At 40.0% G+C, this 13,447-nt stretch overlaps 1 protein-coding gene across 1 annotated transcript in view; it reads right to left on the bottom strand.

Moving 5' to 3' along the window:
• rph3aa (rabphilin 3A homolog (mouse), a) overlaps window positions 1-5,337 on the bottom strand; it is a 38,568-nt gene extending 33,231 nt beyond the window's left edge. The window contains exon 1 of the mRNA XM_031730806.2: window positions 5,221-5,337. Within this exon, the coding sequence (XP_031586666.2) occupies window positions 5,221-5,321 (101 nt within the window). The 5' untranslated portion in view covers window positions 5,322-5,337. The remainder of the gene's footprint in view (window positions 1-5,220) is intronic.
• Between the last annotated feature and the right edge of the window lie 8,110 nt (window positions 5,338-13,447).

The raw sequence follows: 13,447 nt of genomic DNA, 5'->3' as shown, positions 1-13,447 counted from the left end.
CAATACTGCTAAATGCTCCAGTGAATGAGCTCATGTGGAAACAGCCCCCACTGGAAGTAATGGGAAATCTGAAATTCATCACTTTCAATTGATTGTTGTAATGGATTAGGGCAAAATGGACACAACCCCTACCACGACACCAATTTATCATCAAAAAGGCGATTTCACTCACTTAACTGGAATGGTGCAAAACATATGGCAGCTGTTTATTTTTTACCCTAAAACATACAATAGATTAGTGCCCTATGAATGCATTTGATATTTATTAGATGAAGTCCTAAGTTGGAGAATGAAGATGTCTTAGATACTCCACCATAAGCTAATGCTGCAGCATTTCTCTTGTAATCAGTTTTAGAGTAAAACTATAACATTATCTCTTAGACGTTGTTTGCAATAAAACGTCTACATGTAGAAATCATAAGTCAGGTTGCAACAAACTCTAAGGGAACTCTACTAATGCTGGGTTAATTTACGATTATTTTATCATTAAAGGCTGGAATTATAACAAAAACATATCTTTTAATTAATTTCAGCTGGTACTATCAATATTCAACAGTTTTGTTTTTATTTACCATCTCTGTAGTCCTACAAGGGTTTTATTTTTTTAGTTTGTTTATCTTTCTGTGTTCATAGGCAGGTTGACATATACTTGTGCTCTCAAAATGGTAAATGGCCTGTATTTGTATAGCGCTTTACTTAGTCCCTAAGGACCCCAAAACGCTTTACACTACATTCAGTCATTCACCCATTCAAACACACATTCACACACTGGTGATGGCAAGCTACATTGTAGCCACAGCTGCCCTGGGGCGCACTGACAGAGGCGAGGCTGCCAGACACTGGCGCCACCAGGCCCTCTGACCACCACCAGTAGGCAACGGGTGAAATGTCTTGCCCAAGGACACAACGACCGAGACTGTCCGAGTCGGGGCTCGGACCGGCAACCTTCCGATTACAAGACGAACTGCCAACTCTTGAGCCACGATCGGTCTCAAGGCATTGGATTGTGGGAAATACAAGCTTCTGAGGGTGGAACTTTATTTTTAGTTAGTCAGTATTATTGTTTAATATTTAAATTACGAACTACTACCATCTCCAGATATCCACAAAGGCACCTTTATTCTCTGACCCACAAGGCAACCTCTGGGGCCTTTGTGCCAAAAACTGCAGTTCTTCTAATGGGCATTTGATGCCAGTTCCAAGAGCAAGTCAGTCCCCATACATGCCCATGTTAAACTGCACAACTAAAATAGCAATAAAAAGCATGTATACATCCTGGTAAAAGAAACCATTTTGGTAAATGGACTGATTCTTACATAGTGCTTCTCTACTCTCCCAGAGCACTCAAAATCCTTTATACAACATGCCACATTCACAAAAAAACATTTTTTATGCTTAAGTTTTATGCTTAACTCTTTGATCTATCTTAACTTTATTTGGAAAGCACTAAATTTTAAACTTAGGTGTGTGGCTGCATTGACTGACAGGTGTACAGACACAAACAGATTAAGGCAGTTGCTATGTGCTCATGTCCAATAATGGGTGCCACTGAACTCTCTAACATCTGTGTTTAGGGTGTTGTTGCCATTTGGATCAAATGAATGAGTTTAAATGAAATTATCTGACTAATACTTTGGCTTGCTGTGAAAAATGTGTGCACTTATTAGCATTACATGTTTTGTCACTGTGTTGCATGTGTACAGTTTATGGATTGCTTACTAACCAAGCTAGTTAGTTTTAGCTCAAGTCCACCCTCTCATCCAAATATCGTCACTTCTTGTTCCTGAAAACCAATAAACACAACTGCAAGTCCATCATTGTTATACAGCCCATACTCTGAGCCAGTGTCAGAATATGCACTGTATATGAGTCCATAATAACATTAAATAACACAGAGACCAGACGACTCTAGAGTTGTCTAGTCTCTGTGCTGTAATGTGATCTGAAACATGACTGAAACTTACCATGCAAGTTTAAAAAAATGTCTGAAACTGGTCAAAAAGGACTTTCAAGAATCTTAGTAAACACAAAATGCACAAAATTCTAAATAAAAGTGTTTATTATTGAAGGGGGAAGAAATCCAAACCTACATGATCCTATGTGAAAAACTGTTTGCACCCTAAACCTAATAACTGGTTGGGACCATCAGGACTTAAAAAGCCACTCCAAAGTCTTCATTTTCAGACGTGGACTTGTTGGTGTGTTTTGAATCATTGTCCTGCTGCAGAACCCAAGTGCATTCAGCTTAAGGTCATGAACAGATGGCCGGACATTCTTCTTCAAGATGTTTTGGTAGACAGCAGAATCCATAGTTCCATTTACCACAAGTCTTCCAGGTCCTGAGGCAGCAAAAGAGCCTCAGATCTCCCTACCATCACCATATTTCACTATTGGTATGATGTTCCTTTTCTGAAATGCTGTGTTAGTTTTATTCCAGACTCCAGATTTGCGTATATTGACTCTCGCTGTGGTTCAATAGAGTCCCAAAGCCTTAGAAACATCTTTGTAACCCTTTTCAGACTGATAGATGTCAGTGACTTTGTTTCTCAGGTATTCTTTAAAGCGTGATATGAAGTGTTGCTTTTTGACGTCTTTTAGCCTGTTTTACTTTGTCAGACAGGTTCTATTTCAGTGATTTCTTGACTCAGCAGGACAGGCCTGAGTGTGTTTAATGAAACTGAGCTCAGCTTTCCAAATCATGTGGTTAATCACAGTTAATTCATGATTTAACAAGAGGGACAATAACTTTTTCACACAAGAGCAGTAGGCTTGGATAACCTTTCTCAATTAATCAATGAAATCATCATTTAAAAACTGCAGTTTGTGTTTACTCAGGTTATCTTTGTCTAATAATAAGAATTTGTTTGATGATCTGAAACATATAAGTGTAACAAATATGCAAAACACTATGAGGAGGCAAACGCTTTTTCACACCACTGTATATACATATATATATGCGATGATCATTAACAGAAGATAATATTCACCTCCATTTCTTTTTTTCTTTTTTTTAAGACAGTATGAGAGTTATTTGGTAATAATAAGTTATAAGTTATTTTGTACTTCTGTCCAGCATTTTGGTCAATGTTGCTGTTGTAAATAAATGTGCTATATAAATTAAACAAACTTGAACTTTGAACTTTTCCCCCTCCTAACTGCATTCATCCCAGACTGAACAGAAATTAGCATCCTCACATTAACCACACCCACTCACATTTACACCTCCCCTATTTTCTTCCCCACTTCTGTGTTGTCTTGTTGTTTGTCTTTAAGTACTTAAATCCTGTGATGTACCACTCTAAATGTTGTATTCCTTAAAATACTGCTCACAAAAAACAGAAACAAAACTGCTGTCAGATCCCTCAGTAGATGGTGGAGACCAAGAAGTGAAACAAAGTTTAGAATAACTGACTTACATTAAGTTTGTAGATACAAAAAAACAAGTGACTGAAAATGTTTCCACTGCATTAAAAGCGCAAGCATTAAAAAGCAGGTATAGCTGGTTAAGATAGCTGTAACTGACCTTATATTGACAACTATTTTATCACCAAACTGCTTTACTGCAAAAAGCAGCTTTCAAGACAATTAGGTATCGAATGGAAATGTCTCAAAAAACACAGACGCAAGAAAAAAAAGCCAAGCAGTAAGATGGTTTTCCCCTGACTTCAGCAGTCAGGGTGTATAGAGCTAGCGTTGACCATTTCTCCTCAAGCACATTAGCCACATCAGTCAGGACCTGAGAGCTCAGCACCCTGTAACCCACAGGCATCCATCTCGTTCAAATTGCAGCCAATGCACCTGATTTCGGGGCCAAAAGGGATTTTTAGCAGGGATTATAGGCTGCATGGAAAAGAAGAGGGGGCTCAATGAACCCAACTGTTAGAGACGATAGAACGAAGATTAAAGAGTTATAGTATTGCTTATCAATTTTACACAATTTTACATAAATTTTCCTCCTCTCCCTTCATCTCTGTGTCCTCAGTTTTGACTTCTTCAGTGTCACTGCATGTTAGACACTAAGTTGTGGGTTCATTCCCTTTGCAAATAAAGAAGACGGCAGAACCAGCCTAGTTCTCAACTGCTCTGACATTATTGGCTCTATCAACTCTAGATTGATTTCTCAAGCTTATCATTAAAATATCAAGAATATTAATAGATAAGACAACTAGCTAAGACAGTAGAATAGGTAACTTCAGCTAACTTAACATGATATAGCTAGCTAACACCCATAGTGTATAGGAGACTATCTAGAGGTTATAGTGATAACATAGAGTAAATTAACTCAATGAAGTGTGGAGTTACAGTGCCTGTGTGATTTTATTGACTGCTGCGCCTGTCTACCATAATCATTATCAAAATGACCATTATCTGTTTTTATATGTTTAACATTTCAGAAATCACTCAAAGAAAATTCTGAAGTGGAGTACAGAATGAAGGGAAAGCCCCTACCATCTAAAAAACATACCAAATATAGTAATATAATTATATATTATTATATTATATATCATATATAATAATTCATTAAAAATGGTGGAACATTTATGCTGGCTCTGTCCAACACTAATCTAAAATAATAAATAACAGATAAAAACAGTGTTGCCCTTAAAGCAAAATTTTTAAAGCGGTTTCCATCCTCTAATGTAAACCATGACTGGAAAGGCTTGTCATGAGTAGTTAGTGTAAAAGAGGATAAAACACACTTGACTGTTTGTCTACTAAGCTTTTACAAATTACAGCGCCTGACTGACTGGTTTTAGCTTATCACAGCTACACCATTGTCAAGTCAAATGTCAGCCAGCAAAAACCAAGAATTTGTAGTACAGGCATTAGGTAATTTGTTTAGTCAAATGCATGTAATGTCATATAACTGTATTAAAATGAATCCAAAATATGCTAATATGGATAAAGAATTTTATAAACTTATAAACTGGTGTCAGAGCTTTTACATTCTTTTATTATTTAAACGAAAAATCTGAGCTTTTAGGATAATATCTAAATTTAAGTGTTTCAAGTTAGCACTCATTTTTTTTAAGACTGTTTGAATAAAGTACATATAGTATTTAAAGTAAACCAGAGACTACGCAAAATTCAGAGGTAGCGGTGAAGCAAGGAAGAAGTAAGAAACAAAAATGGGGGGGAAAAAAAAGTCTAAACTAAAAGCTTTCCAAGGTCATTTTCTTCATATTATTAAAATAAATGAAAGAGGGTGTGAGGACTTACCTGAGGTGTTCAGACGGATGTTGTGTTGTTCTTTTTTTCTGCCAGGAGCAGGCTGCTTCACTGTGACAAGAGGTATAATGCCAACAGCACAGCTTCAGCATTCAGCATCCTTTGTACCACTATCCTCACTGACAGCCTCCTCAGCACACACACACACTGTAGTAAGAGCATCGCTCCGCCTCCCTTTCTCTCTTCATTCCCCCCTCTCTCTCTCTCTCAGTTCAACTAAATCCGTCCACTCTCATTTCATCAGCAGAAGATGAAATGGTGAGGTCACAAGTGCTGCCAAAGTGAGCTATTTAAGTCAACCTAAATACAATTCACCATGCAAAGTATTTGTACTCCACTGTATCTCAGATACAAATGTTGCCTTTTTTTCCTACTACATTTACATCTCAGCTTAATATATTGATGGATACATCTTATATGTAATCAAATGACACGTTTTTGTATAGTTATATAGACTACATTAAGCTTCAGTACACAAAGTGTGACATAACTCAGTCAGCTGCATCCATTAAAGGCACGTAAACAATGCATCACTGATTATAAACTAGTGATGCATTAGATTTTTCATATTTTTAGTACTTTTTGTGTATTTTTCATTTTAATAAGTGCAATGAGTAAAAAGTAAAAAGCAACGTCAGTTTCTTGTTAGAGCATTTTGTCATGTTTAAGATGTCAGTAGGCATTTTGCAATTTCCACTGTGGAAGACACATTCCCTTATTAATCATTTGAGGAGCGCTTAGATTTTTCTTGCCACAACCTTATTTGGGAAACGCCATTCCAAATTGTTTATTCTGTTTTTAAAGCACTATAGAACTATATGCATAATTATTGACACATTACTATTAACAATACAATCATGTCATGTGACATCACATACAAGCAAATTACGTGTTGTCATTTCTGTCATTTATTTGCTTTTAGTCCTTTTAGTCTTTCACTGGTATTTATTATCTTTTTCCATTTTTTGCTTGTTGGCATTGTTTAAAACTAGTCTGTAACTTAATTGTATTGGTCTTACTTGCTTTATAAAGAAAACATAATATATAATAGTAGTAGTAAAATATATTTTATATTGTACTGCTTCTTCTACATAAGTAAAGGAACTAAATGTTTTTCCTTGATGTTTTATGGATTTTAAAACCACTCCCATCCATTAAAATTTTCTTCTCTTATTCATGCGCTGCAAAAGGCTTACATTAATGTACCATATGGGAATATTTTCTAATAGGTCTATTTTTAGTGCTTTGTTATCCCTCGAGCAAAACAGCTGCACTTATTATGTGCAATACAATGCAAATCCAATAGGCTTTCTGCACTGTGCAATTAGGGCCCATAATGATTATGTAATTCTATTATTCAGCAAAGGTAGCCCAGAGATAACCTTAGGCAATTTTCTAGTCTGGTCACTGGAGCAACAAAGCCAAACGCTGTTATTGTAATTCACCCTGATATGTGAAATGCACCTTTGGGTCACAGTATTGAAATAAGGCTCACTGTGAGTGAAGCCACTTTGATTTACTGAATTATGGTTGGTGCATCCCACAGATCTGTTTTCTGTCATCTAAAAGTTCAGTTTAATCTAAACAGCTGCCAGTCATTCAAACTGTGCAAAAGGCTGACCCGCCATTGCCCTCTTGTGGCTCTTTCATTGTACAGTGAAATCTGCCAATGGCGTTCCCCTCTCTGATGCCCTGTAATTACACTATATTACAGACTTAATTGACCATAAATTTCCCTGGCTTAGAGAATTGCACAAAATTTAACCTAAATTCAAGCTTGAAAAAAAGTGCCACAACAGGGTTTTTGTAAACCACAAGATTTGAGCAAAGTGTCCATCCATCCATCCATCCATCTTCATCCGCTTTATCCGAGGCCGGGTCGCGGGGGCAGCAGCCTAAGCAGAGAAGCCCAGACCTCCCTCTCCCCAGCCACCTCCTCCAGCTTATCCGGGGGAACACCAAGGCGTTCCCAGGCCAGCCGAGAGATATAATCTCTCCAGCGTGTCCTGGGTCTGCCCAGGGCCTCCTCCCGGTGGGACATGCCCGAACACCTCACCCAGGAGGCGCCCAGGAGGCATCCTTATCAGATGCCCGAACCACCTCAACTGGCTCCTTTCGATGTGGAGGAGCAGCGGCTCTCTCTGAGCCCCTCCCGGATGGCCGAACTTCTCACCCTATCTCTAAGGAGAGGCCAGCCACCCTTCGGAGGAAGCTCATTTCTGCCGCTTGTATCCGCGATCTCGTTCTTCCGGTCACTACCCACAGCTCGTGGCCATAGGTGAGGGTAGGGACGTAGATCGACCGGTAAATTGAGAGCTTCGCTTTTACACTCAGCTCCCTCTTCACCACGACGGACCGGTGCAGCGTACACATCACTGCAGCCGCAGCACCAATCCGTCTGTCGATCTCCGGCTCCCTTCTCCCATCACTCGCGAACAAGACCCCGAGATACTTGAACTCCTCCACTTGGGGCAGGAACTCATCCCCGACCTGGAGTGGGCAAAGTGTCATGCAACAAAAAATAGGCATTTGAGTTGGGCTTACATTTGTTCAAGAATAAAAAGTCTTTTCTGAGTCTTTACATTTCAGATTTTTGCATCCACAAACACACAGGAAGTGAAACAGACTTTAAAAATTAATTAATTACTTAATTAAATGGTGCAGTTTTTATTTACAGAATACTTAGTTTTTTTTAATTACAAGCGAAACCTCAGAATAAATTAAATAAATAAATTTTTTAAATAAACTAGATCACTGTGTAAAACTATATGTAAACACAGAAAAAGTATTTTTATATTTTTTGATCCCCTGTTTGTTTGTTTGTTTGATTGGTAATTTATTTCAAACATGTAAACAATATACAGGTACATTTAGAAAAGAAAATAAGAGAGAGAAAAAAATACTATACAAAAAAATCAATACATTTCAATATAGCTACCGTTCTCATTAATTTGCATGTTGAAAGGGAGTGGGAAGAAGTAAACACTTATTTAATCCCACCCCTTTGCCATAAATTATCAGTTAATATTTAGTCAGCTTCCTTACTGATATAATTTGTAATAAAAATAGTGAACAGATTTCTGATATACTATAATATCACATCATGAATTTTTTATATATTTGTTTTTAAATAGAGACATTCACTTAATTTCAATATTTTCCTTTTCTTTATAGTTCGAGAAGATCATATTTTTATAATTCTTTTTGAATTGTTTTATGTTTGGACATTGCTTTAATTCCATATTCAGACTGTTCCACAGTTTCACTCCATGAACAGAAACACAAAAGCTTTTTCTTGTGGTACGTACCTTCCCTGTTTTGAAGTTACAAAAACCCCTTAAATTATAGCTTCCTTCTTTCAAAAACAACATACTCTGAATATTACCTGGCAGTTCTTTATTTTTTGCTTTGAATAGAATTTGTGCCGTTTGGAATTTCACTAGATCGTCAATTTTCAATATTTCAGACTGCAAAAATAGTGAGTTTGTATGTTCCCTATAACCTGCCTTGTGGATGATTCGAATTGCTTTTATTTTGAAGAGTAAAAAGTGAATGTAATGTGGTTTTATAGTTATTGCCCCAGACCTCTGCACAATAGCTTAAGTATGGTGAAACCAGTGAACTGTATAGAATATGAAGTGATGTTCTGTCGAATACCTGCTTTGCCTTGTTTAGGATTGCAATACTAACATTGTTTGTTTGGTTTTGTGTATTAAGTGTTGTTAAAAGCTAAATCATTCTTTAAGCGTTTTTATATGCAACAGATGTGATGAATAGACGACCAACATCCACCCTGATTAAGAAGTGCCTGGAAGCTCAGTGCAATAACATCAACACAAGATCTATGGCCTATGGGGTTAGGTTGGCCTGTGCCTCTGAGGTTGTGCCTCAGAGCCCTTGGTGGCCTGATTGTACTGGCTGGTGTCCTTCCTGGGTTTTAGTTCTGTGCACTGTCCTTTGACTCCTGCAGTGCTGTGGGTTCTTCTTCCTGGCTGTCCATGCTGCCTGGGTTACAGCTGGTTGTTGTAGATTGTGTAAAGGTGACCCACAGACTATACACTCAGAGAATAAGTGGTTGTACAGAAACCAATGGTGGTTGAGAACAACAGGACTAAGATCCTGTGGAATGTCAGGTTTCACCGACCAGTAAAGCACTTTTGGACCAGGATAAAGCACAAGGAGCTGTGTCATGGGTTGTCAGTGAATGGTTGTCAGTTGAGGCCAGCCACACATGATCACAATCGGGATTCACCTGCTGACAATGAGCTTTGTCAACAGTCAGCTACTTAACAGTGTGGCTGGGCTTCAATCAACGCTGGATCGTTCAGTGTATCTGTTAGTACAATCCCGGCTCATAAAAACTGAAGTGTGTCACAGTCCGTCATGTTGCGAAGGACTCTTGTAAAATCATTACGTCTTGTTTTGTTAGGTTACCACGGGAGGAGAAACGGAGGGAGTGAGCACTGCTGTTTGGATTACTCTTACACAGATCGGAAGTAGAGCACCACATGGGAGTCAGGAATTTTGCCATGGAGGAAATTGCTCTGTTTGGGACACTGTTTGCTTCAAGTTGTTTATTCTTACACTGTAAATAAATTCACTGTGGTTCACCAGGAAAGTCCTGCGTTTGGGTCCTGTCCTTAACAAAGCATGTCAAGCTGAAGGGTACAGTTGTGATAGATTTGGCAATCCGAATGGAGACAAACATCAGAAAGAAGAGGAATGAGAAAAAGTACAAAGTGCTGAAGGAATAACTAGATGCAGGTAAGGTAAAATCTAAAGTAGTCAGGTTTGGTTATAAAGAGGTGGTAAAGTAGGTCATCTACCCACTGGAAGGTTGGTGGAAGATATTATAAACATACATGTCAACAAGAAAAAAATTGCTCTGGTGGTATGTGTGTCCTTCTCAAGCTCAAATCCTCTACATAATGGATGGGAGTTTTGAAATTCTACTCAGTATATTAATTGTTCCTAGAACCATGATCTTCTGGATAGAGACCTCAGATGTTTTGCCTGGAGTCTAATTCAACCTTAACTAAGGGTAAAAGGCAGTCACGGGGGGTGTTTGTTTGGGGGGATTGTGATTTTTGGCAGTCACGGAAGAAAAAATAAAAGTGTGTTGAGAAGATGGAAGAATTGTGACGGGTAGCACAGGAATGAACACAGAAGCAGAAACAAAGTGATTCGATGCAAAGGTGATTTTATTTAGAAGTGCGCAGTGAATGTAAACTTGGAGATTGTCATGGAATGGCTGGCCTGAAATGAAAGAGGGAGAGAGACACAGGAGTTACTGAATGGACTGGTTTGCCCTGCGAGACGTGGAAGGTAGGATGGATGGGAAAAGTGGAGGGCAGCATGAGTTTCAATGCTGTGGAACTGAGTACAGAGTCAATTTCATACGGTCCAATATACCGAGGAGACAGCTTTCTGTTAAGGGATTTGAGGGTTATATCGTGGGCGGCCAGCCAGACCTTCTGTCCTGGAGCGTGCTGTGGTGCTGGGGCACAGCTGTGGTCCGCGTACCTTTTGTTATGCACTGCTGTCTTAAGTAGCTTGTCGTGGATCTGATTCCAGGCGTGCCAACAGTGCTCCAGATGATGTTGGACTGATTGCACAGCTAGGCCAGCCTCAGTGGAGGGAAACAGTTGGGGTTTGTAACACAGAGACACCTCATACAGAGATTGACCTGTGGCAGAGGTGGTAAGCTAGTTACACGAGTACTCAACCCAAGGTAAGTGCTGTGACCAGGAGGCAGGATTCTGGGTTGTCACACCGTGCAGCACCACTTCTAACTCCTGATTCAGCCGCTCGATCTGTCCCTTGGTTTGTGGATGATACCCTGAGCTGAGATACACCTTGGCTTCTAGAGAAGAGCAGAAAGCTTTCCATGTTTGAAAGATGAACTGAGATCCCTGGTCCGACACAATCTGGTGGGAATGCCATGATTAAATACTCAAAATGTCCCAGTTGTGTTTTAAAGGCAGTTTTCCACTTGTACCCTTCTCGAATTCGGACTAAGTGGTAGGCATTGCGGAGATCCAGTTTAGTGAACAGCGTGGCACCCTGGAGTGACTCAAACATGGAATTTATCAAAGGCAGGGGATATTTATTCTTTATTGTGATGTCATTGAGACCCTAGCAATCTATGCAGGGCCTCAATGACTGTCTTTTTCTTAACAAAGAAAAACAACATCTACCAGGGAAGTGGAGGGTCAGATGATGCCTGCTGGGGGTGACTCCCAAATATATTTTTCCATGGCCTCCCTCTTCGGCCAAGAAAGGTTATACTGGGCTGGAGGGAAGAGCATCGATGCAGTGGCAGGGAGAGTGCTTTTTCCTTACTGAAAACACCTTGGAGGTCATGATACTCCTTAGGAACGAGCGAGAGACCGGGAGAGGTTGTGTCCGTGGGCTTAGTGGAACTGGGAGTCGAAGGCAGAGCTGGGTAAAGACAGAGGGAATGACAAGTTAAATTTCAATTAATTACGTTGCCCATAGTCCAGTACAAGTGCGGGTTGTGCTTCTTAAGCCAGGGAAAAGTGAAGCTAAGTGGAGTGTCTGGGGATGGGAATGTGAAGAAGGTTATAGTTTCCCAATGTTTGCTTTATGTGATAAGCTGCACGGGTTTGGTTTTGTGAGTGATGTGAGCAAAAACCTTGTTATTGAGGGCCGAGGCTGGGATGGGAGGTTCAAGGGACACCAATGGGAGACCCAGCTGACGGGTTAGACCCATCTATTAAAACTGCTCATAACCAGAGTCCACGAAGGCTTGGAGAGCGTGAGAGGTTTGAAGATAGTTGAGTCTCACAGGAAGTAGGAGGCTGGGTTTAAACTAACCTGAGCTGCCCACCAGTACCCCCGAAACTACTGGCGGCCAGGGCTTTTTGGCAGGCGGGCAGGAGGCAATGAAATTCCCAGGGAGGGCGAACACAGTACAGACACTCCTGAGCGCGAAAACGCATCTCTCGAGTGAGCCTCGATTGCCTGATTTGCATGGGCTCCTAATTTCTGGTGATAAGGCTCAGGTGTGGGTGAAACGGCGTCACAAAAAATGGCTGTAGATGGTGCCGGAGCCGGAAAAGAGATGGCTGCTTCGGCTGCCTCTGCCGGAGCCGTCCCAGTATGCAGGATACAAGAAGTTGAGGGAGTGAGTGTGGCATGGATGTCTCTAACGACCGTGTACATTTCCTTCTGTGTGCTACTGATCGCCTACTACTGCTTATCCATGTATTGCAACACTTGGTCATGGGTCCCTAATAAACTCCCTGTGATTTCACTGCGGTCCAGAGTAAGTCTGCTGGATCCATGTCTGCCCAGATCGTACTTTCACATTATTATTTTTCTTGCTTGTAATTTTTGTAACTAGTCACAGTGGGGCTAGTCAGTTTTGTGGTAGGGTTTGAAATAAACCAGCCCCTCTTTACTAGGGGATGTGTCTTTTGATATTCAGGCTGTATTTTGAAATTAGAAATATTATACGCTTTTGTTAAATGCAGAAACACCACTTGACAGCATTCTTTGCCTTCATGTGGCTCACAAATGGGAACACTCACATTGGCTCTGAGAGCACAGTGACTGACTTATAGAGCCTGGGACTATTATGGTCTTCCACCAAGCTGATATTTACTTCAGGAGATTCTGAAAATATTCTTTCATCCACAGAGGCCTCTGAGGCAGAGGTTCCAACATGATTCTGTGTCACTTACGTGTGTTATTGCCACAACCCTCATTTTTCAGGATTTAGAGCTGGGGGGTTAAGTAAAACTTTAATCATAGTTTATCAGATAAATTCAAATACAATGCAGTTATCCTTAGTCAAAGTTAAATTTTAGGAAGGTAGAGGAAAATTCAGAGGAATGAAAAATCTATGTGATTAAAAAAAAGAGAAAGGAAAAGACAGAGAGCCATGGTTAATTACAAGTGACAGATAAATGCCAAATTCATGACCATGCATGCTGAGAGCTTAAGGTCAATGACGTGTGGACTCTGTGTGTTTGTGTGTCTGTGTGTGCGCTTATAGCTGCCTGCCTACCCAGAATAAAACTGCATGTCTCTGTCTACTAATGTCATTAATCACCTTTGGTAATAAATGCAGTTGACACCAGGCCCAGAAACTGTACAGTTTCTTGATGGTTTGCTCTATATGCCAGAATCCCTGTAAGTGTGTGTGTGTGTGTGTCTGCAGTACAGATGTCATAACCGATTAACAACTTAGTAG

Source organism: Oreochromis aureus, linkage group 7 (assembly GCF_013358895.1).
Source record: "Oreochromis aureus strain Israel breed Guangdong linkage group 7, ZZ_aureus, whole genome shotgun sequence".
NCBI lineage: Eukaryota > Metazoa > Chordata > Actinopteri > Cichliformes > Cichlidae > Oreochromis > Oreochromis aureus.
The sequence above is the reverse complement of the archived record's forward strand: the minus strand, read 5'-3'. Positions and strand labels throughout refer to the sequence as shown.